Below are 25,974 nucleotides of genomic sequence, written 5' to 3'. Positions count from 1 at the left end.
ATGGTCCAGGCTACCATCCCTTCCATTTACGTGCTGAAGAGCAGCTTACATGCAGACACTGAGTTTGTTTGCAGTAATCCACAGTAGAAATGACAGATCTGTGTCCAGTCTGAAACGTGGGCACCCACTGACATAACTGTTTTTGTTTGGCAGAACCAGTAAAGGAGAAGAAGGGTAAGTTTTCCTTTATATTCCTTACTTACGTTCTGGGGACCAAACAGTGCCCTCATTCACCTCTGCACCATCCCAGAGACTGGAGTTGGATTCACCAGTGTATGCAGGGCTTTGGCTTGGTGCTCAAAGCTGTACATGCATAATATGATTACTGATGTGGAGCCATTAAATGGGAACACTAAATATTCACTTGTTGTTAGCAGAAAAAGTTGCCTTCTGATGAGAACTGAGCAGTCTATAGAAAGTGGGATACATGGGTAGAGTCTAGTTCAAGCAGAAAAATATTCACCTTTCACATCAGATTCCAGCCCTGCACCACAACTGGTGTGTTTGTATATGTGTCTATACTAGTGGTGGGTAATATTTTGGGGGGGGGGAGGTATTCCAACAATTTGGTGAGTGGTCACAGGCTGCACTTTTCTATTGTATCAGTGGAGGGTGTACAGCGTCTGAGGGTATGTCCAGAGTGTATCCCTGTCGGCAGAGGGATGCAGATTAGGCAGGTCGACATTGTAAATGAGGCAGGGATTTAAATATCCTGCTCCAATTTGCATAAAAATGGCCACCACACGTTGCCAATTCAGCACTTTGTCGGCAAAAAGCTAGAGAGGATTCTGACCTGGGGTGCAGTGGAGCAATCAGGCAGGCTTCCTGCATGTCAAGGTGGCCTTGATGCCGTTCAAAGCTGAAGGTGGCTGGAGCAAACATGTAGTAATATCTCATTGTATGCTGAGGAGGCAACAGGTCTCCATGCGCTGCCTGCATCTGCAAGCACCACCCCACTGGCTTCCATTGGTCAGTTTCTGCTTAATGGGTGCTGAGAGGATGGTGTGGGGGGGAGGGCAGTGCATAAAAACCTGTTTCCCTCTCCTCCAATGGGCATGCCAAGACACAGCTCCTAGGTGCTTCATGCCATGGTACTTGTGCAAGAGATATGGCTGGAACCTGTGGCTAGCAGGAAGGCTGGCTAAGAGCCCGGCTGGGCAGTGGAAACTTTTCCACTGGTTCCTGCCAGGGGTGGGGCAGCCGGTCATGGCAGCCCAGAGGAAAACCTTTGGTAGGCTGGATCCAGCCCACAGGCCAAATTTTTCCTACCCTGCAAGGGCACCATTTTGGGAGGGCTTTGTTGGGGGGCGGCTATAGCCGAACATCCTGGGACACTCCTTGCTTTTCTTCCTCTTCTCTTGCCAATCAGGGAGTGAGAGGAAAGTGCAGAGCTTGTCCACATTCCTCCCATTCCCAGCTGGAGAGGGGGGCAGTCAGAGGAGTAAGTGATGCAAGCTGTGTGCTTTCCTCTGGCTCCCTAATTGTAAAGGGAATGGGAATGAAAGCAAGTAGCATCCTGGTAGACAGAGCTGCAACTTCCCCCTAATCCTTCCCCTCCCCAGCATTCACAAAATGGCGTCCTTGCCACCCTGACGTACACATTTGTAACGACTCTAAGTTACACGGAGACTCACATGACACTCCAAGGGCCGAACAAGCCATGGATTCTGTACTTCCCTCAGACTTGTAGGTGCTTTCAAGGCATGGCTAAGGCATTCCCTGGTGGGACTGTGAAATGCAGCTTACATGTCACCCCATCTTTTCATGCCATTACAGTTTGGACCTCCCTGGACAACGGGAGGTGCTCTGACACCAGCCCTTCAGCCCACTGCCCCTTCCCTCAGGTGGTTCCTTTGGCCCAGCCAGGCTGCCTGCTGGCTAGCCCCAGTGCCGACGCCACTGCCTGCCATGTGGCAGGGCCGCTCTGCTTCTGTCAGCATCTGTGGCCCTGCCTTGCTACCCTTCCTGTGCCGCTGCAGCGACAACCCCAGCTCTGTTGCCAAGCAGTAGGCAGCCCCAACAATGCTGCTGCCACCTCCCAGGAAGCTACCGGCCTGTTGCCGCTTCACAAAACATTACAGCCCTGCTGCTGCCTGGGCTGACACAGCACCATCCAGGCTTCCTCTTCTGAGCAGCCATGGTCCTGGACCCACTGCTGGGCAGCAGCAGGCAGCCCAGATAGCGCTCCACCTCCACCTGCGCTGCCTCAGCACCGCTGCTGCATGGCTGCTGTGGTCCTGCTGCCACCAAAGTCGCAGGGCTCCCCTCTTATGGCTCTTCTTCTCCTGGGCTCTCTTATCCAGGATCAGCCATGGGCGTGCTGGACGAGAGAGTCCCAGTTAAAAGTGGTGCAACCTGTAGTTTCTCTGTAGGAAGTTAATCAGAAATGACTAATGTTAGACATTTTTCATTCTCTGCTAAGACAGATACTAAACAGTGTTTAGATTTTCATGGTTATTTTATTCCTTCAAATTTATGACACTTTAATTAATATAGTGAACCAGATTTATATCATATATTTATATTAATATAGTGAACCAGATTAACATACAAATGTTAATTGTATTTTTCAAAATCGCGTATATCTTTCTGCCCCCAGAAATAATTGGACATATCTTGGTTTCGAAATATCCTAGTGATTGACCCTGCAAACATGCATGTAGTCAGACTCTTACTGCTAATTGGAGCTCCACCGGATAGGATTGCACATTGAAGGAAGGGTTTGTGGGTTTGGAGCCACTGGCAATAAGTGAACAGGTAGACACGTGTACAGAACAGCGCAACAATTCAGCAAGGAGACACTGGATGCTGACAGCCATTTTATGGAGTTGTAGATAGTCCAGACTCGAGTCTCGAACTAATATAGTGTCAGTATTGCTCTGTTGCCCCTTTCTTGAGTCTGTTCTCTCCAGGAAATGTAGTTTTTCCCTAATGTACATGGCAGGAATCATTCACCAACAGCATTAACACAGAACAATTTATGAATAATGACAAGTATGTGAGTGACGATTCCTGTAAATGTACCCATATAGAACGTGTACAGTATGGCTACGTCTAGACTGGCAAGATTTTCCGGAAATACTTTTAACGGAAAAGTTTTCCGTTAAAAGCATTTTCGGAAAAGTGCGTCTAGATTGGCAGGGCAATTTTACGCAAAAGCACTTTTTGCGGAAAAGCATCAGTGGCCAATCTAGACGCGCTTTTCCGCAAAAAAGCCCGATTGCCATTTTCGCGATCGGGGCTTTTTTGCAGAAAACAAATCTCTGCTGTCTACACTGGCCCTTTTGCGCAAAAGTTTTTCGGAAAAATACTTTTGCCCGAACAGGAGCAGCATAGTATTTCCGCAAGAACACTGACAATCTTACATGAGATCGTCAGTGCTTTTGCGGAAATTCAAGCGGCCAGTGTAGACAGCTGGCAAGTTTTTCCAGAAAAGTGGTTGCTTTTCCAGAAAAAGTGGCCAGTCTAGACACAGCCTAAGTGGTGAAGCACACAGCAGGGGGGAAAATCCTCAGCAAAGAAATCATCCTATATGCCCTCCCCCACTGTGCACTTCCTCCAAGTTCATCCCTCCATCCCATCCTACCTATTAATTCCTCTTTCCCAGACAAATGCCTGAGATAAAAGGTGAAGTTTCAGCATGTCTTCAATTTCAATAATTCTGAATGTAAAGGGAAGCCTGCCAGGGTTATTCCCTGGTGGGCATCCACCTCTATGTTTAGCTGTGACTCTGCAGGTATTGGGTGATCACAGCTCCCGTTGGCTGCAGATCACCATTCATGGTCAATGGGAGCAGAGGAAAGTAGTGTGGCCAGTGAGAGCTGCGATTACTGAATGCCTACAGTGGCACAGGTAAACCAGGGACTAACCTGTTTGAGCTTCGTTTTTCCCCTTGCTGCTTGATGACTCCATTTGGTGCTTAGATGAACAGGAAGGCAAGAATCCGTTGTCTGTTTGCTGACTTCTATTTGGGCAGAGTTGTGGGGAGTGGAACGTATGTTATTAACATCACACAGGGGAATTTTATATCCATACATAAAATGTTGCCAAAAAGAGCTGATCAGAGCAATATTGACCAAAACCATGAGGGGTTTTTTTGAATAATGCCCTACAAGACCTGCCTTCTATCATTATTATAATAGTGTGCTAGATGTGAACACAGTGTTGTGTTACATTACAGCACATTGTAAAGGGGGCTCATGCAGCACTTCTCTGTCTGCTTCTCAATAGTCTGTGCACCCTGCATAGAATAAGCACAGTATTAAGGAACATCCCCTCTCCCATGCATGCACCATACTAATACATCAGTCAGAGACAAGATCTTGTATTAGGGAAAGGGGTAGAGAGTCAGCTCTGCTGATGGTGGTCGAAGACGCAGAGCTGGGGATGGGAAATGGGGAAGGGGCTCATATATCAAGATCTCAAGGCAGGAGTTCACTGTGTGATTGATACACCTGCCTCTGCCGGCCAGGTGAGAGCCCCTTCGTGGGGCTGTGAGGGTAAAGCTCACATGGCCCCTGATCATGGAGCAAATTTTCTGTGGATCAAAGATTATTCCTGCTCTGCAGGGTTATTCCCTGATGGGAATAAATTTAATGAGAATAAATTTACAGAGTGGAATTTCAAACACTGCCTCATTTCTGTGGCTCTGTTTCTGGACAGAGGCTGTGGGCAGGGACAGGCAGTTTGTTCCAGGGAGGGATGGGGGAACTTGATCAGCAGTGGGTCAGGCTGAATGATTTCTCACTCTGCAAGACTAAGCCATTATCTCAATTTAGACACAAAAATAAATTCCCATTAATTTTTTTTTTCATTTTCAGATGAATTGGAGGATCAGATAGGTAAGTCCTCACTGATTTCTCATTCTGGAAAACAATTCTCTTGTTTTGTATCTTCCATTTACACAGAGTAACACCCTGGAAGTGACCCCGTATTTAATTTCTAGTAGTATGTCATGTGCACCCTATGTAAGCTAGGTTGTCTGTATGACATGCTGGCAGCATGCCAGGAACAGCAACTTTTGATAAACCCCCTTAGTCTGTGCTTTGTGACCAAAAACTCAAGGGAGGTTGGTACTTGGATGTATGTGGAACACCCACAGCCGCAGGAGGAGCAGAGTTGGCCTGGGGAGATGGGAAAAAGTGCAGCTGGGTTGTACAGAAATGATGTGTGATTAGTGGGCAGAATTAATGAAGGGGTGGGAGATTTTTGAAATTGTGAAGCATAAAATGAATTGCGGGAGGGAGCACAGAATTAATTATTTTAATGTTGAGGAGAAGCTGCATGCTCTACACCAAGTAGCACTTTCCATCAGTGTGTGACATCTGATTTCATCTGGGTATTCAGGCAAGCTCTCCTGCAGCAGGGTACAGAATCATCTCACTCCTCATAAATATATTAGAGTTAGCAGCATTCACCCACACATGGGTCATGGGAAGTGGAGTTGAGAAACCAGAAAACAGGACCAACATGTTGCTGTTTAATCCTGTGAGGATTATTGGGGGGGATCATTTGTAATTATTGAACCATTTGGGTTGGCAGGGCTATATTACATTGATATACCTATATTACTGTATATGGTAACAGAGTGGGGTCCCTTTAAATTCTCTGTGGGTGCGTCTACACAGCAGGGCTAAACCCAGATCAAACCACGGGTTAGTACCCAACTCAAATATAAGTGATGTCCAGCAAATCATCAGGCGGCATGGGAGGATATTCAAAATATGTAGACATGTATCAGCAGCTGTTGCTATGTTTTGGGCTCTTTATCAGGACCTGTAGGGAAATTGCCTTAGGCTTGCTATAAAGGTATGAAGATACAGAGCCATGGTTATATCAACTCTGTGTATGGCAGTAAAACGTGGGTTCTGAGAAATGCTGAAGAATGGCAGATTGACATTTTTTAATTCTTGTTATCTTTGTCAGCTGCTTCATAATTAAGTGTCAGGGTAGGATCAGCAACGAGGATATTTAATTGCTGAACCCAGGAGCTACTTCCATCAGCCTTGGTTTGGTTCTAGTAGCTCTCTTGGTCTATGTTTACACAACAACGTTCTTTCAAACTAACTAGTGTTATTCTGAAATAATGTAGTTCGTGTCTACACAGAAGACAATTTTTTCAAAATAGTGTCAAAATACTGTCAAGCTGGAGGACTTCTTACTTTGACTCCCGTAACCCTAGGGCTGCATCTACGCTGGCATGATTTTGGGCAAATACTTTTAACAGAAATGATTTTCCGTTAAAAGTATTTGCGCAAGAGAGCGTCTATACTGGCATGTGCCTTTGCGCAAAATATTTGCTTTTGCGCAAAAGCATCCATGCCAGTGTAGACATTCTCTTGCGCAAGAAAGCTCTGATGGCCATTTTAGCCATCGGGCTTTCTTGCACAAGAAATTAACATCGCTGTCTACACTGGCCCTCTTGCGCAAGAATACTTATGCAAGAGGGCTTATTCCTGAGCGGGAGTGCCAGAGTATTTGTGCAAGAACCACTGATTTTGTACATTACAAAGTCAGTGTTCCTGTGCAAATACTTGCGGCCAGTGTAGACAGGCGGCAAGATTTTACGCAAAAGCAAACGCTTTTGCGCAAAATCTTTCCAATGTAGACACAGCCTAGTTGTATGATGAGTAAGGGAAGTCAGAAGAAGAATGCTCTCTTTCAAAATAAGTGCTATGTACAGAACACCAAAACTCAAAATAAGCTATTTGAAAACAAGCTACGCAATTGATGTAGCTCAATTTGAGTAACTTATTTCAAATTAAGCCCTACTATGTAGACACACCCTAAATGGTTGCTGCATCATGGAAACCAAATTTGTATTTCTCACCAAGACAGCTCTCCCATATGACACACCAAATCCCATGGTACTGCCAAGAAAGAAGGCATAAACTAGACGAGTTGATTATAGGGTAACCAGATGTCCCTACTATTCATTGTTTCCAAAATTACAGGGTTTGTGTTATACAGGACTCTGTTAACCAGCACCAATTCATCCAGATTTTTCACAATTGTTAGAAGCAGAAACCTGCTCTAAACCTTAACTATTTGAAACCTTGAGGATTGTTATAATAAGTATTATCATTTTGTGTTTGTATGTTCTTAAGCAAGGCATGTTTTCATAAAAGAATATCTACTTGTTAACATTTAATATTTTACCACTGGAAGAAGATATGTTTTATATAAATGTTGACACACTTATTTGCTTTTGACTGTATTGCAAATTGACAGTGTATGTTTTGTTTGTCTATCTACCCCCAGATAAATGGACAAGAGGTAAGTTTGCTTTGGGTTTTCAATAGTTAACAAGCAAAACTACTGTTATGCAACAAAAACAGACCCAAATGTTTTAAATTCTGCTTGTACTTCAGTGTTTCCCACTATGTTCTTTAATTGGAAGATGTTATTGCTTAATAGTTCATTTTCTACTAATAGCTTCAAATCTGGAAAAATATGCACACGCTGAAAATATTGTTAAATGTGCAGATTCATACAAAATAGAAATGAGTGCTTTGTAATTCCTCTTTGAATAGTTGCACTGAGAGAGCTAACTTCTGTGTTAGTGTAACTGATGACAGATATAGAAGTACAGATGATTGACAACAGTGAGCAATATGGAATTTTATCTCACCTGTGCTACTCTCTTCCCAAATAGTCTATTACTCAGAAGTGTGTTCCATGTAATGTACAGTGTGGTGGTTAATGAGTGAATTGTTTTACAAGCTGAAATTCATTTGAAGAGAATTTTAACAGAGTACAGAAACCAAATACTGATTTTCCAAAAAGTTTAGTAAATGAAGATTTTGCTGGTATAAAAACTATGCCCAAATCTACTGAATGGTTCTGTTCCTGCCTATGAGCTGTTGTTGTCAGAATTTGCTTATTATCTGGTAGAATGTGAATGTCAGGCAATGGGGACTGTGGATTTGTGTGCAGCAATTTTTCGCCTGGGTAACATTTCTTCTCAAACAATGTCAGTGAAAAAAACTGTGAAGAAAGTGTCATTGGGGTCCTTGTAGAAACTCTCCCTCAGGGCTTCCTGGATGCACACAGCCCCCTGATGGGCCCAGCAAATGGCAGCTATGCGCAGCTGCTTGAAGGCCCTGCCAATGCAGTCAGCCTCTGCCCCTCACCCTGGCAGGAATGCCTCCCTCCTGCTTCTCACAAATATTGTGGAGCACACAGCACGCAACCACCAGATGTGGGATGTTCCACTCCCCAGTGTCCAGCTTGGCGAGGAGGCATCTGACCCGTACCTTCAGACTCCCCAAAGCATCTTCCACCATCATCTGGGCCCTGCTGAACCTAGTCTAGCATTGTGGGTGCTGTCAATAGCCTCTTCGCAGTTGGGGAAGCCCATGTCATCAAAGCCAGCATGATGGCATCCACATTGGTGAGGTAGATGACCCTGTGCAGCAAGATGGTGTTGATGGCCCACACTGCCTAAAGAAAGAAAGAAAGAAAGAAAGAAAGAAAGAAAGAAAGAAAGAAAGAAAGAAAGAAAGAAAGAAAGAAAGAATCAGAGAGTGGCCAGAGCCCTCGGGAGGACCCACAGCCCAACCCCCTCCATCCCTCCAACCCCTGCTATACCAGGAGAACCCCCCCCCCACACATTTACCCCATTCCCTAGCAGGGCTTTATGAGGGTGCGAGTGAAAAATCTCCTAGGAATGGGGCTTGCACCACCACCGCCACCACCTCTTGCCCTATAGGAATCCCCTTCCTGAAGTCCACCTCCCTTCTGGGACATTAGCCTGAGAGTGCCATACCTGCATGAGCAGGTCCCCAATGGTTGATCTCTCCACACTGAACTGATACCTGAGGGTATGTCTACACTACCCTCCTAGTTCGAACTAGCGGGGTAATGTAGGCATACCGAACTTGCAAATGAAGCCTGGGATTTGAATTTTCCAGGCTTCATTTGCATAAGCGGGGCGCCGCCATTTTTAAATCCCCGTTCATTCGAACCCCGTGCAGCGCGGCTACACGGGGCACGAACTAGGTAGTTCGAACTAGGCTTCCTAGTTCGAACTACCATTACTCCTCGTGGAATGAGTTTGAACTAGCGGGGTAGTGTAGACATACCCTGACTGATCAGTAGCTGTCTGACGTGGTGAGTTTCCATAGGACTATGGTGATCTGCTTCTGGAGGGGGAATGGTGGGTGTTGTGAGGCACTCACACAGCTGCAGAAAAGTGTCCTTCCTAATCTGGAAATTCTGGAGCCACTGCTGGTCGTCCTTTGAAGTAGGAATAAGATCCTCCGGAAAAGGGCGCTTTTTCCGGAGGATTGGGGCCAGTGTAGACGCTCTTTTCCGGCTTTTCTAAAAGCTGGAAAAAAGCGGTGGACATTTTTATTTAAATGCCGCGGGGGATATTTAAATCCCCCGCGGATTTCCCTATTACGATCTCAAAAATTACCATGCCCCTTTCGGAAAAGGGGCCAGTGTAGACGAGCCCGTAATGTGTGGGAACTCTCAAGCACGGTAATGCTCAGGATTTCCTCTGCTACAGTCACAAGGTCTTTTAAAGTTAGAAAGTGAAACACTTTTACAATGGACTTCACAAGGCTGTCAGAATGGAAATTGGCATTAACCTCCTGGGTGGGTTCAAGATCAGGAACCTTGGGAAAATGTGTGTGTGTGGGCATGAAGATGAATGACAAACACTTCTGTTTAACTAATGAGACATGTTCTCTCTTTTTTTCTTGTCAAATAGGTGGGAGAGAGCAGTTTCTTAAAAAAGGTAAGGTCTCCCAGAATCTTATCTGCCCTTCAGGCAGTCAAATATCATTACAGTGGATGAGAGGCGAGAAAGGTGCAGGCCAATGACTATTGTGTAGGCCAGTTGAAGAAATCTGCCACTGTCCTTTCCTGTGGACACCACTCCTGCAGATCCCATTGATCAGTAATGGGGAACCATGGTCAGTAGAAGCTATAGGCTCAGTGCCTGTAGATGAGGGGCAGCACATGGCACAATGGAGCCATTGCTGTATCTGCTAGCTGCTTTCAAGTGTGGTGCAGGGCCAGGGAAAGAGTAAACCTGCTTCAACCCCACTGCTCCACCACCCAGAATCCATCTCAGTTAAACAGTGCCTGGCCAGAGCCTGCTTCCTGAACCCCTGTCTTATCCCTGAACCTCCTCCTACACCCAACCTCCTGCCCCAGACATAAGTCCCCCTGCACCCAAACTCCTTCCCAGAACTTGCACCCTGAAACTCCTCCTGGACCCCAATTCAACCACCTTGAGCTAAGCCCAGAGCCCCTCTCATATTCCATACCCTTTGGCACAAGACCTGAGCCTGCACCCCTACCCCAGCCTGGTGAAAGTGAGTGAGGATGGGGAAAGTAGGGGGATGGAGTGAGCAGGATGAGGCCTCGAAGAAGAAATAGAGCAGGGACCGGATGGTAAGAAGAAGAAGGGGCAGGAAGGAACCAGGACAAGGGTTCCTCTATTTTCTGTCTGTCCAAAATAATCACCAATTCAACAGAAATCTGTTTTCACTCCATGTCTGCAAGGAACTTCCTCTAAAATCTCTCTCAGAGTAGGTCTCTGCCACCTCCCATACTCTCCTTAGTGGAAAGGTACTGAGGGTATATCTACATTGCAGGAGCTTGGGGGGGTTGAAAAAATGCTGTTTATTAAAAAAAAAAAACCCTTCAGTTATGTCCACATTGCAATTGCATTCTGTCGAGAAAAAAGATGGAAAGAACAGAGGGGTTTATCCAACATTGGTAAACCTCTTTCTATAAGGAAAAAATCCTTTCCCCCAAAGAGTTCTTTTTCAAAAAGGCATGTGTGGATGGGGAAGTGGTAGTTCTTTTGAAAGAAGAGGAAAGAGGAAAAAGCACAGGTACCCTGGTGACCACTCCGCCCATTATAATCAGTGTGGACACTATCTTTCAAAAAAGCAGATCGCTTTTTCAATGTACTTTTGCTGTGTAAACGCTCTCTTTCAGAAGAAGTATTTTTCAAAAGATTTCTTCTGGAGAAACATCTTTTGAAAGAAGCCTGCAATATAGACATAATGTGGCAGACAGAGACACCCCCTTTTATACATGGTTCAAGTTCAGGAACCATGGGGATGTCTACACTGCAATGTTAGTTCGAACTAACGGACGTTAGTTCGAACTAACATTCATAGGCGCTACACTAGCGCTCCGCTAGTTCGAATTTAAATCGAACTAACGGAGTGCTTAGTTCGAACTAGGAAAACCTCATTTTACGAGGATTAAGCCTAGTTCGAACTTACTAGTTCGAATTAAGGGGTGTGTAGCCACTTAATTCGAACTAGTGGGAGGCTAGCCCTCCCCAGGTTTCCCTGGTGGCCACTCTGGCCAACACCAGGGAAACTCTATGCCCCCCTCCCAGCCCTGGACCCCTTAAAGGGGCACGGGCTGGCTACGGTGCCCGTGCCAGGTGCAAGCCTGCCAGCACCCAGCCAGCAGACCCTGCACCTGGCACGGCACAGAGCCACCCACCCGATGTCCCCCAGCCCACCCCCTCTTCCCGGGACCAGGCTGGCGGCTCCCGGGAGCTTGCCCTGGACCGCAAGAGGCGGGCACCTTCCTGGGCTAGTGCAGACATCGTGGACCTCGTCCATGATCTCTGCACTAGGCACAGGAAAGTGGCCGTCTAGGGCAGGAGAGCTGCCAGCCTTTCCACCCAGGAGCAGGTGTACATGAAAATCAAGGGGGTCCACTGAGACCCCCGACCCTGAGACCTGAGCTTACAATGGCCGTCCTGGGTCAGACCAAAGGTCCATCTAGCCCAGTAGCCTGTCTGCCGACAGCGGCCAACCCTAGGGACCCTGGAGGGGATGGACTGAAGACAGTGACCAAGCCAAGCCAGGACTGGTTTTCAAGCGGGGCACCCCTGAGAACTGTCTGTCCGGGGTGGGTGTCGGGTCCCTTTAAGCGCAGCCCTCGGCTAGCCTGAGACAGCATCTCCACGCTCTAAGTCCTCCTCTGATGCCCTGCCGGCACTGCTTCCGGCCATCCTTTAGCCCTGTTCAGGGTCCACTCAATGTGGACTTGCTAGTTCGAATTAGCAAAACGCTAATTCGAACTAGTTTTTAGTTCTAGACGTGTTAGTTCGAATTAGCTTAGTTCGAATTAACTAATTCTAACTAAGTTAGTTCGAACTAACTCTGTAGTGTAGACATACCCCATGGGAGAGTGTATGAGTGTGGGCATAAAGAGGACAAATACTTCTGTATAACCAATGAGACATGTTCTCGTTTTCTTTCTCTTTATATAGGTGGGAAAGAGAAGCATGATAAAGAAGGTAAGGTCTCCAATAAGTCTGTTATATGGAGAGAAGGGAAAGGAGTAGGCCAATGGCTACTGTGTGAGCAAGTTGAATATATCTACCACTGCAGGGGGAAAACGTGTTTTATAGGTGTACTGAGCTTTCACCAGAGCAAATCCATTTTCTGTGCTGCTAATTTTCAAACCAGCCTGGTGTATTATTTTGCTAAATTTAGAAAGTAATTTTGTTCAAACTCACACACTGCATAGCTCAAATTGTGTATCTTATTTTGATCTACAGTGCAGAGTAGAAATAGCTTCGCTGACAATGTATCTATCTTTTCTGATACTTTTGCTATACCTGACAGTTGCCTCCCCTCCACACCCTTTGCAGATCTGAGGGGTTTAAGATATACCCTCAAACCCAGCTTCCGGGGTGGTGTATCCCCTCGAACCCATGACAACTTAGCCATGGTGTTCCCCACCAAGATGCATAATTTTTTCTGTCCCATCAGAATTTTCAGCATTTCAAAGCATTTTCCCATCCTGACTCAGGAAGAACAGTTGAAGCCTCCAATAGTTTTACAAGCCAAAAACTTCCATCAGTTCAGTGAAAGCAAATTGAAACCTGTTTTTCTGATCATTTTGAAATGTGTGTGTGTGGGGTGGTGTTCTGTCTTTTGAGGGTTTTTTCTCTTTTGAATGAGTTTTTCAAGTTTTCTATAATTTCTAAACAAAATGTCTTTTGATTTGAAAATTCAAAACTTTTTCCTGCAAAAAAATTGAATTGAATGTTTTAAACTGTGTTTTAAAACTTATTTTTTGTTCATTGTTTCTTTGAATGCAGCACTTCTTCTCAACAATTTTTAGTTGAAATCATTTTATCAAAAATTAACAGTCATCTCTCATTTCCAGTCTTAATTTGTTTAGCTTCCACATCCAGTCATTGGATCATATTACACCTTACATCATGTTACATCCTCCTCAATCTATTAGAGAAAGATATAACTTGATTCAGCAGCTTTATGCAGAAACCAGTTACATTCATACTGGAAATTAGGAATAAATGTTTAATGTTGAGAGTAATTAATCATTGAAAGAAGTTACAGAGTGTCTCTATGAATTATTCTGAGGAAGTTTTGTGTCCTGTCAATTTATCAGGGTTTAGAGACTGTATAATCTCCATGGTCTCTTTTGCCATTGGTATATAGGAATTTGTAGTTTACAAGTATCATTGGCTTTGATTCTTGTATTTTACTATTTCAGAACTTACAATATTTTATAAATTGTCTTTACTCAGGATATTACTTTTGTATGCAATGAACATAAAAATGGAAGAACAGGTTTAAGCACAAGGTTTCTATTTGTTATAATTTTTCAGGAAAAATCCAGAAAGAAAGATAAATTTCCATTCAGTTCTTCTGCTTGGTGGATGTCAGGTTAGGTAATATTTAGGAACTAGGTATTGGGGACAAGAACTGTGAATACAAAAGATTGGTCAGTATGTCAAAAAAAAAAGAGATGTACCCTAAGGCAGTAGCAATGCTCAAGGTTTTCTTTATTGAACTGACAGGATTTATTGTGGAGTTTTATAATAGGGGAATGAGTCTGGTTTGGACTTTCCCAAAAGAGCTGGTAAGAGGTACCAGATCAAAAGTGTTCCAGGAGAGATGTAATATCACCTAACTGACCCAAATGAAATGTACAAGTTGTACAAATTAAGCAATTCTTATTTTTTATTTGCAGATGAACTCCAAGAAAAACTGAGTAAGTGTGCATTGATTCTTTGAATGTAACACTCAAATCAGTTCCATAATGGCAAAGTGAGTCAAACAGAAATGACATTCTCACAGTTAGAAATAGAAGAACCAAAGGATTTTTGTTATTGTTAGAATATTAATTTGATAAAATTTCTAGAATGAACAAATGAATGCTACAGACCTGGTGCTTCTCCCATTTTCTGAGAGCTTCCCATATGCAAAGATCTATGTGTCACATATCCTTTGTTCCCTCTAAGATTTTCTATCCATGAATGGAGTGAGTTTTGTTTTCTGCACCAATACTGAGGTCATGTGCACTTGTTCAATTGTGTGCCACTGTGACACCCTCCAATGGTGTTGATCCCCAAGAGACTCTCCCAGCACACTGCCCTGCTCCCAGGCAGCACCCTACCCGCTTCATGTGGAGAGGATGAGACGTCCTCCTCCCATCCCAAGGAGCACTGCTTCCAGGGCAGCCTGTGTGGAGGGCAGGGGCTGCCTGCAAGTCCCTGCCTGGGGCAGAGGGCCCCCAGGGTTTGCAGGGAGTGGGGTACTGGGGGTGGGGCCGTGACATGTGGGAAGACAGAGGTGGGGAGCCGGCAGTGGGCTGATGAGGGTAGGGGACTATAGCAGAATTCAATGTGCTTAGTTACTTTGATTACCCAAAATCTTCATACAAAGTGAGGCATTATAAAGGAACAGGTGTCCTGATTGCGCTTTGTGAAATATTGATTCCATGCAACTCTCTGGCATTAGTTTTCTTTTGTGGCATTTCCTACTCATACTGCCATCTAGGTACAGCTGAGCAGCTGTTAAATACATTAAAGTCATGTTATGTGCTAAAAATGACAATTTGACATCATCATTTGGCTTAGAAGGTTAGTCTTTTTTACTGAGTTAACAGATATGCATAGGAACAGTACACCAATACTGGAAATTTGATTTACTGAGGGTTTGAGTCACTTTGAGGATTCCTCCTTGGTTTACATTTCTTTGAAAAAACTTCCAAGTAAAGTCTCTGATCAATGACTAAATACTACATTTTTAAAAATTCAACCTTATAGGTAATCACTGGTACATAGCTCTGAAAGTGAGGCAAGGGGCAAGGACTGGTCTCCATCTGTTTAACATTTATACTATACATATTTTATATTTATATTGCACCAAAACACTTTTTTTAAAATACAGGAACAAAATAAAATTGCCCTCACTTTAACAAACAGGGAATATTGTACAGCCTATGTACAGTAGACTTCCGATAATCCGGCACCCTCGGGACCCAGGTGGTGCTGGATTATCAGAAATGCCAGACTATCAGGAGGTACTCTGGCAGGGGCGGGTCTCGTCGGAAGGGAAGCGGGGGAGGGGGTGGGGGTGTGCCAAACCCTCCCTCCTGCTGCAGGGAGGCAGAGCCTGCGAGCGGTGGAAGAGAAGAGGCGGCGACAGGCAGGCAGCCGCATTCAGGACGTTCTGATCAGTTACACTCACTCTGGCTGGATCCACAGCTGATATGCAGTTAATGAACCTTTCCTCTCTACTGCCTGGAGGAGGGGGGACAGGGGAAGGTAAGGGTCGGTGGGAGAGGGGGAGGGGGAGAAGCGGGGGTGTGCCAAAGCAGCTGCATTCAGGACATTCTGATCAGTTACACTCACTCAAAATAAAGTTACAGATTTAAGTTTCAGAGGTTTGTTAAAGTTTGCATTTTTTAGTGTTTAAGTGAATAATTAACAGACTGTATATATATCAGCAGTGTATATATCCGCACACCCCCACCCCACCGAACCCTACCCTCCCCCGTCTCCCACCCCTCCCTCCTCCGGGCAGTAGAGTTCAACTGCTGCCTCTGGTTTTTTGCGCAAGCTCACTCACTTGATCTTTTGATCCTGGACTATCGGTCTACTGGTAAAAGCAGCAGGGACAGGGAAGGGAGATGATCTCTTGTGAGTTTCAGCAGCAGCCTGTCACCCGCGGATCTACCCGTTCCCACCACAACCCCCCCTCCTGGCAGTAGAGAGGAAAGGTACATTAACTGCGTGCCGGCTGTGGATCCAGCCGCAGTTAATCAATTACACTAACAACTTGAAGCAGCTGACGGAGCATTTCCGGGTTGCAGTTGGTGCCGGACCATCAGGCGTACCGGACCACTGGATGCCGGACCACCGGAGTTTTACGTCCATTTGGGATACATAAAATATATAGGATGTGCTGCAGATATTTATGGGATACATTAATAAACAATGATTCATTAAAGTTCATATTTAAATAATATAGGAAGAAACAAATACTACATACAATGCAGCTAATTCACTACTTAATTTCTTCAGTTTCATGCCAGTACAACTCTGAAATAATATAGTGGGAAACCAGGGCCAATATATTCATAATGATTGAGTCAATAGCATAGGAGCAATCTAATTTTTTTTAACAAGAATTTTCAGCCTTGAAGTTGAATTATCCCTGGTGTTTTACATTCAGTTTACCTGTCTGTCTGTTTGAATATATCAGAAGAAAACCAGACTTATTTGGCTTAAGGAAATTAAAAGCTTTGATAGTTTCACAGTTGCTGAAAAGGGGAACAATACTCTGGACATTTAAGGAAAAAATTATGAGCCACTAGCAAAATAAATTGTAATTAATTAACCTTAAACTTATGTGCCCAAGACACAGGACTGTTTCTGAATTCATTTTAGGGACTGGACTGGGTCTGATTATTTAAATGGGTGTTGAGTTGAATTTCAATTAATTCCTTGGAAAGGGAAAAAAGGCAGCCCTATAGTTTCTCCCACAGATTAGATTTAAAAGTAGAAACATACTCCACATAGGAAATTAATGGTCATTTTACCACAGGACTATCACAATTTATATGGCTGCCACAGTGAATCTTCCCTAATCTGTTCTTACTTACAACTGCACATTTTTCAAGTATACGTATTTGTACATCTGTTAATCACTTTTGCTCCATTACTTCATTTAAATAATTAAATTATTTAAAAACGTTGTTGGACACACATAAACATGCACAAATCAATACTTTTTTTTCAGAAAAGAAAGGGGACGAGGAAGGGCTGAAGATGGGGCCAGGGCCACACTGTGGCTGCCCCGCTGCTACTGGGGTGGGGCTGCTTGACAGGAGACTGTCTCATGCTGGGGCTGGAGCCTGGGCCATGGTGCTGTATTTAATACCATGGCCCCAGGTCCCCTACAGTCACCATGTGAACCTGGCTGCTATTTTTAGTGCCTCTGGTCCCGACCCCAGCTGCTTCTGGGGTGGGGCCATGTGGTAGGCAGCTGCCCCATGTTCCAGGTCTGGAATCTGGGCTGCGCTGTGGCTGGGGATGTTGTGCTATTTTTAGCCCAATCTCGGCTCCTGCAGCCACTACATGATCCAACCAGGTCCCAGCTCCAGCCCAGGGGAAGGGCGGAAGCTAGGCCTAGGGCTGTGTGATAACTGCTCCTGGGTTGGGGCAGCATGGTGGGTGGCTACCTTGGATGCCAGGGCTAGAGCTGGGGCCGCAGTGCAGCTGGTTCTGGGGCCAGGGCAATGGTGCTATTTTTAGTACCACAGTCCTGGCCCAGGAGCAGCTGAACTGAGGCCCCAGCTCCAGACCTGGCACACAGAGCAGCCACTGGCCACATGGCCCAGCTCCATGAGCATCTGGGGCCAGAGCCACAATACTAAAAACAGCACTGCAGTCTCGGCTCCAGTCCTGAAACATGGAGTGTGTGTGCAGCTGCTCCTGGACCTGGGCCATGGTGCTATTTTTAGCACCGCATGGTGGCAACACATGGCCCATCCTGGCCTCAGCTCCAGTGCTGGGGAAAGGGCTAAAGCTAAGGCCAGGGCCACATAGTGGCTGCCCAGTTGCTCCTGGAGTGGGGCAGTTGCCCACCACATGGCCCTGCCCTGGAGCAGCTGAGCAGCCACTGCAGGGCTCTTTTCAGGAGGTGGGCAGGATTTGGAATCCTGGTGCACACCCAGGCAGGCATCCACCTTAAAGGGAACTTATCCCATCCACCCTTTGAAAATAGGGTGTACGTGAGTATATGGTAATGATTAATACAAGAACCTCCTTACATCTGAATGTGTAAAACCTAGACACTCCCGCTCATGAGAAAAGATGAAAAGGTGATAATGGGCTGTGATTTAAAATAGGGACACACCCTTTATCTTTCCACCTGCCATCCTCTAATCTCACCTTTCAAGAGCTAGGACAAATGTCCTCAAACTCTATCATAAGTCAAACAGCTCTTCATTAAAGTATCCTCTATTATTCAGTTAGTAGTATAGCTAAGTAGAAAATGCTTTTCCTGCCCCACTAGAATTTTCAACATTTTAATCATTTTCCCATCCAGAATAAGAGCAAAGAGTTGAAATTGTGATGTTTTTTAAAGAGACCAAAAGCTCCCTACCTCTATCCAGTTCAGTTTATGTCAACTGAAATGTGCTGTCATGATAATTTTTAAAAGTTTTGTTTAGATTTTAGAATCGGTTTTCTTTTTAAAAACAATTTATAAAAACATTTTCTAAAATTTCTTAAAGTCTTATGAGTTGAACATTTTCCATTATAAACATGCTGAAATGAGATGGTTTTAAAATCTCAGAACTTTTTACAAGTTCTCCAATTCACTGTTTCAATTAACAGAATACTATTTCTCAGTTTTGCTTTTGATGGATCAGCATTTTTCCCACTAACAGACATTCAACATTGCACTGTGAATGCCTAAAAGATGCAGCTACACAAATTCAGACTGGAAATAAGACATACACTATTAACAGTGAGAGTAATTATATAACAATTTATCAAAGGCGGTGGTACATTGTCCATCCCTAACCATTTTAAAAATCAAGATCGGATGTTTTTCTAGACGTATTGCTCTAGGAATTATTTTGATAATGTTCTTTTGTCTGTGTCATACAGGAGCCCAAATTAAATGCTTCTTTCTGACCTTGGAATTCAGGAATATATAATTGGAAGTACCATTACTTTTCACTCTAGAAACGTACTTAAAATACTTTTCTAAATACCTAACTTTGTCTTGGTTCTGCACATTACATTATTTATGTACGCTATGGAGACAACCAGAAGTGTAGGGTGAAGCACTATTGATTCTGTAGCTTGAAGGATGCCTGCTTGGTTGGGTAATATTTGAGGGAGATGTTCTGGAGAACACGTACTATGAATACAAGAGAGATTGATGTTTGTAAGTGCGTCAATGAATAGTAACTGGCAGATGGGTGTGATGGATTGTAAACTCAGCAAACATAGGAAGACAAGATGTCTGAAAAGTTTCTAATGCTGGGAGAAGGCTAGGGATTTCCTATTTGTGGCATGAAATATTTGTCAAAAGTTTATCATGGCTGTAAAAATGGGTCTGGTTGGGCACTGAGACAGAAATTGGCAGTGTGTGACAGTGAAATATGTGGTGTGCTTCAGATTAGTAAGTCTTCAAGACTTTGATTTGTAATATTTACAAACACACACATACATGTAGCTGCACTAGAAGACAACTATCAAAGCAGAAAAAATAACTTTTAATTGGTTCCTTCTGATTCTATTTAACTGATGAAATTGGCTAATCATGTATAAAGAGCTAGGACGGGTTCACTATAAGGAGTATGGAGCACAAATATTTTTCCTAACAATCTTTTAATTCATCTCTTGGAAAGTGTTTAAATTACAGATAAAGGCAATGTGTTGCATCTCTAAAGTGATGACAATGCCCTGGATTTCCTCTATTTTAGTGACAGATTTTATGGTTGGTTTTACAGTAGGTAAATTAATCTGATCACAAGTCTTTTGCAATAGAGTTTGCAAGGGGTGTCAGATTATAATCTTTTGAGGAAAGGCATAATATCTGATAGCTAACATAACTCAAATTCATAATGTGTGTAAATGAAGAATTTTTTTCCCTTTTGTAGATAAACAAGAAGTAGAACTAGGTGAGTGCATTGATTCTTCAAATATAAAAGTTAATTCAGTTCCGTGTTGGAAAATAAAGATAAATAGAGATGAACTCTCATGGTTAGACACATGGGAACTGAAAGACTGTTGTTAGAATATTATTTTGATAAAATTTGCAGGGATAGACAGATCAATGCTACAAAGGTATCCATGCTCCCACTGGGTGAATGTATTCTCTATTCAATGGGTTATTTGTCACTTCAGTCCCACCTAACCTTTCAAAATAGGCCATAGTGCTGCAGAGGCTTATCACTCGTTGTCTGTGCATAATTAATTCAGTTGGGATCAATAGGACAACAAAACACAGTCATAATACAACATTAACTGTTATAACAAGATGTGGATTTTGGTATACAGAGATCACAGCTTGCTTAGTACCTTGGCCAAGCCATCGTTGAAAACCTTTTATTAAAGATAAAGAACAGAAAAGAAAACACTTAATGCACTGGACGTGTAAATTACTAAAAAGGCTGTCATTTTAACATCAAGCCTTGTTCCCTCTATCTTCTGCTGAAAGTTTGATACATCTGTTAATTGTCTTTTCTCCACCCTCCTTTGAGGTCCTGGAAAGACGTGACATTAACTCAGAGGTAGGCAAGATACACCCTTCCAGAACCGCCAAGCAGGTTCCCAGCCTGCCACAGCACCAGGCCACTTCTCTATGACAAGTACTGGGGGACTTTGCATGCTGCCTTTGCCCCCAACCCAATCATCAGAATTCTCATTTGCTGGTTACCCTCTACCAGGTCAGAATCGTCTCCTGCACCCATACTACCTCCTGGAACCTGCACCCCAATCCTCCAACCGAGGTCACAATTCCTCCCTTCACCTCCACAGCCTTTCATGCACCCGAGTCCCAGACCTCAAGCTCCATTCCACGCCCAAACTCTGTCCCATGCCTTTCACTTCCTTATAGAAAAATGCACCCCTTGACCATTTACCAAAATTTTAGCATGGCCTCCATCAAAAATTATTGCCCACCCCTGGATGAACTGCTGCCAAGTGCAAAGGGTATAAGAGACTCTCCAAGCCTTTTCATCCTGGACAGACCTGTGGGCCTTTTAGTGGGGGAATCTTCACTGCCACTATTCTTTTAGGCTATGTCTACATTATAAGATTTTGCGGCAGACAGTATACTAATGAGGGACTCATTAGCATGTGTCACAATGTCATTAGCATATTTTCTGCCGATGATTTTTGCACAAGTGGATTTTGTGCAAAAATAAGCAGTGTAGCTGCTTCAGTTTTGAGCAAAAAAACCACCCTTTTGTACAAGCTCCTCTCCCTGAGAGGCATAAGGATCTTACGCAAAAGGGTTTTTTTTGCACAAAATGGAAGCAGCTGCACTGCTTCTTTTTGCACAAAAACCTCGCACACAAAGCATCAGCAGAAAATATGCTAATGACATCATGACTCATGCAAATGAGTCCCTCACTAGCATGCTCTCTTCCCCAAAAATCTTGTACCCTAGACAAAGCATTAGGGGTTGGTGGTGCTAGAGAAGGTAAAGGAGAAGCAGAGCTAACACAGAACACCACTTTCCTAGCCAGCGCTAAATTGGAAGGATTTCAGGGGCACTCCCACTTTTTTGTACTGGGAGCGAAAGAGAAAGAGGTTTGCTTAATTTGCTGAAAAAACAGTCTGTCTCTCAGCATGTGGAGCAGCTGCAATGCAACGGAAAGGGGTAGGTAGCTATTAAGAACAGAATTAAGTGATAGAAATACCTGAAAACACCGGGTAAATTAAGAGGCCCAATGAAATCACAGATTAATAGAAGATTTGGCTTTGAAGACTTCTCAGTCATCGAGTCCAGCCCTCTGCCCAAGGCAGGACTAACTCCAACTAACTCATCCTAGCCAGGGCTTTGTCAAGATGAGACTTAAAAACCTCTAGGGATAGAGATTCCACCCCCTCTCTAGGGAACCCATCCCAGTGCTTCTCCACCCTCGTAGTGAAATGGATTTTCCTAATATCCAACCTAGACTTCCCTCACTGTAACTTGAGACCATTGCTCCTTGTTCTGCCTCCCTTCAGGAAGTTGAAGGCTGCTATCAAATCCCTCCCCACTCTTTCCTTCTTCAGACTATATAAGCCCAAATGCCTCTCCTCATAAGTCATGTGGTCTATCTTCCTAATCATTTCCCTTGACCTCCAATGGACTTTCTTCAGTGCATCCTTTTTGTAACGGGAGGCCCAGAACTGGACACAATACGACAGATATGGCCTCACCAGGGCTGAATAAAGGAAATAATCATTTCTCTAGAACTGCTGGCAATGCTTCTACTCAGCAGTTCCCAACCATCAGTCCATGGATCCCTCTCTGCTGGGCTGTGGCACATTGCCATGCCACAACCCCAACTTTAATTTAGCACTGCATGCTGGAATTCCCTAGGAAATTCCCTTTCTACCCACTCAGCAGCAGGTTTAGTGGGACAGTGGGCAGCTGGGTGTGCTGCAGCTGGAGCCAGGACTCCAGTGAGGAGGAGCCTCACCATGGCCCTGGTTGCAGCTCTGGAGGTCGCTAGATGGCCCTGCTGGTGAGGCCAAGTGCTCCACTAATCCCATGGACCAGTGGTTGGGAACCATTGCCTTGGAGCAGCCATAACCCAGGTAGCCATGATCAGCTGGCAGCTAGAAGGCAGCACAGAGGTAGGTGGGGGGGGGGAGGCAGGGGTATTGCTGGGGGCCTGTAAGAGGCAGCGAGCTAACACTATGGGATTCTGGGAGTAGAGCTAGTAGTGGGGACTGGAGGCTGGCACTCGTTGGGGTTAGGAGGGGTTGGGTGCAGTGGGGCTCTGAAAACAGGAGGCTGGCACTGAGGGGATCTGGTGGTGGGGGTCTCTAAGTGGTGGAGGGGCTGGGACTGAAGCATTTGGGATGGAGGCTGGCACTGGGAGGGTCTTAGAATGGGAGGCTGGCACTGGGGGAGTTGGATGCAAGGGACTCTGGGGCCAGTGGCTGGCACTGGAAGGTAGTGGAGGGCGGTAGGGCTCTAAGGCCTAGGGCTGGCACTGGAGGGAGCTATGGGTACAGGGGCTTTTGATTGTCTGGTAACATTTTATTTGGATATTTTCATGTTTGTTATTTGCATATTTGCAAATATGTAAATAAAATATTACTGGGCTGCCAAATTTTGTTAATGGTTATAAAAAAGCTTGGGAACCACTGCTCATCCTGTAGTAAAATATTATGCAACAATCCTAATGCACCCCAACATGCCATTAGCCTTCTTGGATACATGGGCACAGTACTGACTTATATCCAGCTTCACATCCACTTTAATCCCCAGGTTCTTTTCTACAGAACTGCTTCTTAGCCAGTTGGTCCTCAGCCTGTAACAATGCTTGGGATTCCTCCGTCCCAAGTGCAGGACTCTACACTTGTCCTTGTTGAACCTCATTAGATTTTCCGCAGAGCTGGCAGATCTGAGTTAATTTGAGTCTGAAGGGTGTCACTCATTTTAAACATGAATAAATACAGAAGCAGCATTATGCCAAAAAAATCTGAGGAACATGGTTATCTTTGTGTGATGGTATCTTTTCTGTCTCATCCACTCTTCCCCTTACCACCCTTAAGCATACTCCCTGCTGAGTCATTTTCAGATTTCGGACCTTTTTTCTGAAGTGGTCTTCTACTTCCCTTGCTATAGCAGCCCTTTAGCACTTCTCTCATACCATAGCTCCAGGGTCAGGAAATACAGCTCCCCGAAGTGCCAGCTTCACCAACAGAGCCATCTCGTGTATAAGATGAATCAGGGTGGCTTTCCCAGGCCCCACAAGTTTGGGGCCCCCACAATGGCCACCCCATTCTTCTCATGGACAGGCAGTACTTGGGAGATTACAGGGGTCTGGTGCAGGATGACAGCAGGGTTTACCCCTACCCCACACTCAGCAGACTGCTCCGCCACATTGTATTGCACCTCCCCTCCTTCCCAACCCAATGCACATGGCTTTTCCGTAGTGGTGGGAGGCAGGATGCCTCAGCCTGAGGGCCAGGAGAGGGTGATGCAGTGGACCAGAGCACAGCAAGCTGCCAGCCACTGCAGTTGCCCATTTGGTGAGTAGAGAGGCACACCTGCTGTCACCACAACAGGGCCCTATAATACCACAGGCCGTATTGCTCAGGAGAAGGGATAATGGGGTGGAGTGAGGATGGAGCACAGGGAAGGGGTGGATCAGAGGTCAGGGTTGCAGTGGTGCAGGGAGTTGCCCCAGGCTTTGAACCTGGAGCATTGGGGAAGGGTTGACCAGGCACTGAATCTCCCCTCTGTACAGCTCTTATCACCACACATATTACTTCATGATATAGTGTCTCTGCCTGAGACTAAGAAGTAAGAAAATAGAACAGACCTGATGACTCCATAAGAGCTACAAATAGTCCTTAAACAAATACAGTAGCCACAGCATGTGTACTATTCTTGTGCTTTATTTTCTGTTTTCTGCACAATAAATCACTATGTATTATTTCTGACAACCTAACTATCCTCAATCTGAGGCATTTCTGCTGCCCAAAGGAGAAAAATTGGTAGTAAATGCCTCTTTGAACTCAATATTTTCTGTTTCTCACTTTGATTTCAGAATGGAGAAAGACTCACCGTTATGCAGGTAACAGAATACACATCTCTCCTGGTAATCAGAAAAGAGATTCATATTTTTAAAAAGCTGAGAAAGTAATGTTATCATGGCTATGAAATCTGAAGCATTCTTCATTTGATTTTGGGACTTTCTCCTTCTGTTTCTTCAACCAGAGTAGCTAGTAACACAATCTGGGACAATATATTTGTTTCAATAATATAAACCTTCAGTATCCTTCCCATCGTTGTGTTATGCTTAACCACATGTCACATCTCTGAAATATTTCTTTGCAACCAAATTGTCAGAACAGTACAAAACCCAATGTCAATGGGAGTTTTGACCAAGTGAAACTCAGCAGACAGTGGTCCATAAGCCAAATCTCCCATGTGCTAGTTCATATTGGCATCAGACAGTTTTTTCTATCCAAAATTATCTTCGCAGATAACATCACTCTGGATGCAGACACTGCCCATCCCAACCTCTCCATTGCTGAGGATAAGAAGAGTTTGACACATGAAGTCCAACCTCAAAAAGTTCAACCAGCTCCAGAGAGGTTCGATTCAACTGTCTGTGTGCTGGGATCTCAAGGATTCTCCAATGGAAAGCACTACTGGGAGGTGGAGATTGTGGACATCAGTGACTGGGATCTTGGGGTGGCCAACAAATCCATACAGAGACAAGGGAAACTTTTCTTATGTCCTAAAGAGGGGTTCTGGGTTCTGGGTCTGAATGGGAGAGATTACTGGGCAAAAACAGACCCTTGGACCCAGGTCAAAGTGCAGAAAAAGCCCAAGAAAATTGGAGTTTACCTTAGTTATGAAGAGGGGCAGGTGACCTTTTTCAATGTCACTGACATGTCTGTGTTGTTCACATTTAAAGATTGTTCATTCTCAGGAGAGGTTTGTCCATTCTTTAAAAATTCTCACAAAAGAACAACACTGAGAATTTGTTCTATAAGAGAAGAGGAAGGAGCTTAAAGTGGCATTGCCACTCATTTATCCTACTCTAACTTTAAAATCAAATTTCTCATCAATAAATTTGAATTACATTGTGCCTCTGTATTGTCTGTGGTGCCATTTGTACAACAGCTGTTTCTTATTGCTAGAACTATAAACCAGTTTCTCAGAAATAAATTTGGAACTATAATTTCTACTCTCTACTTTGTAACCTGCCATTTTAATTACGTGTTTTCAACAAACAGTGATTTTATTTGCTACTGATATTTGTCTAGGCTGTTAAGGAAAGGGTATTTGTGTTGTAGATTTTTTGAAAGAAATCAGCCCCCACTATTAGGTTGTCAGGAACTTTGCCCTCAATGATACAACAGCATGTTTGGTGACTGAGCTTTGTGACTGTCTTGAGCCACAACCATTTGAGATTTGAAGACTATTTATACCTTCAAGTCAGCAGCAGTGCTATGGGTACACGTAT

General features: G+C 44.4%; 1 protein-coding gene across 1 annotated transcript; it reads left to right on the top strand.

Annotated features, from left to right (window-relative positions):
- On the top strand, positions 1 to 25,596 carry LOC142823370 (butyrophilin subfamily 2 member A1-like). The gene is made up of 10 exons (XM_089770393.1): positions 1 to 73; positions 154 to 174; positions 4,821 to 4,841; positions 7,261 to 7,275; positions 9,716 to 9,742; positions 12,257 to 12,283; positions 13,993 to 14,013; positions 19,927 to 19,947; positions 24,547 to 24,573; positions 24,985 to 25,596. The coding sequence occupies exons 1-10, from the start codon at positions 1 to 3 to the stop codon at positions 25,518 to 25,520; spliced, it is 789 nt and encodes a 262-aa protein (XP_089626519.1). The 3' UTR covers positions 25,521 to 25,596.
- The last annotated feature ends 378 nt before the right edge of the window (positions 25,597 to 25,974 follow it).

This window comes from Pelodiscus sinensis, chromosome 18, assembly GCF_052426305.1.
Source record: "Pelodiscus sinensis isolate ZL-2025 chromosome 18, ASM5242630v1, whole genome shotgun sequence".
Lineage (NCBI taxonomy): Eukaryota > Metazoa > Chordata > Testudines > Trionychidae > Pelodiscus > Pelodiscus sinensis.
The sequence above is the reverse complement of the archived record's forward strand: the minus strand, read 5'-3'. Positions and strand labels throughout refer to the sequence as shown.

Coding starts and splice junctions, on each gene's coding strand:
- LOC142823370 (XM_089770393.1), top strand. CDS start 1: ATGGTCCAGGCTACCATCCCTTCCATTTACGTGCTGAAGAGCAGCTTA. Junction 9,743..12,256: donor AGAGCAGTTTCTTAAAAAAG/GTAAGGTCTCCC, acceptor CTCTTTATATAG/GTGGGAAAGAGAAGCATGAT. Junction 24,574..24,984: donor AAAGACTCACCGTTATGCAG/GTAACAGAATAC, acceptor TTATCTTCGCAG/ATAACATCACTCTGGATGCA.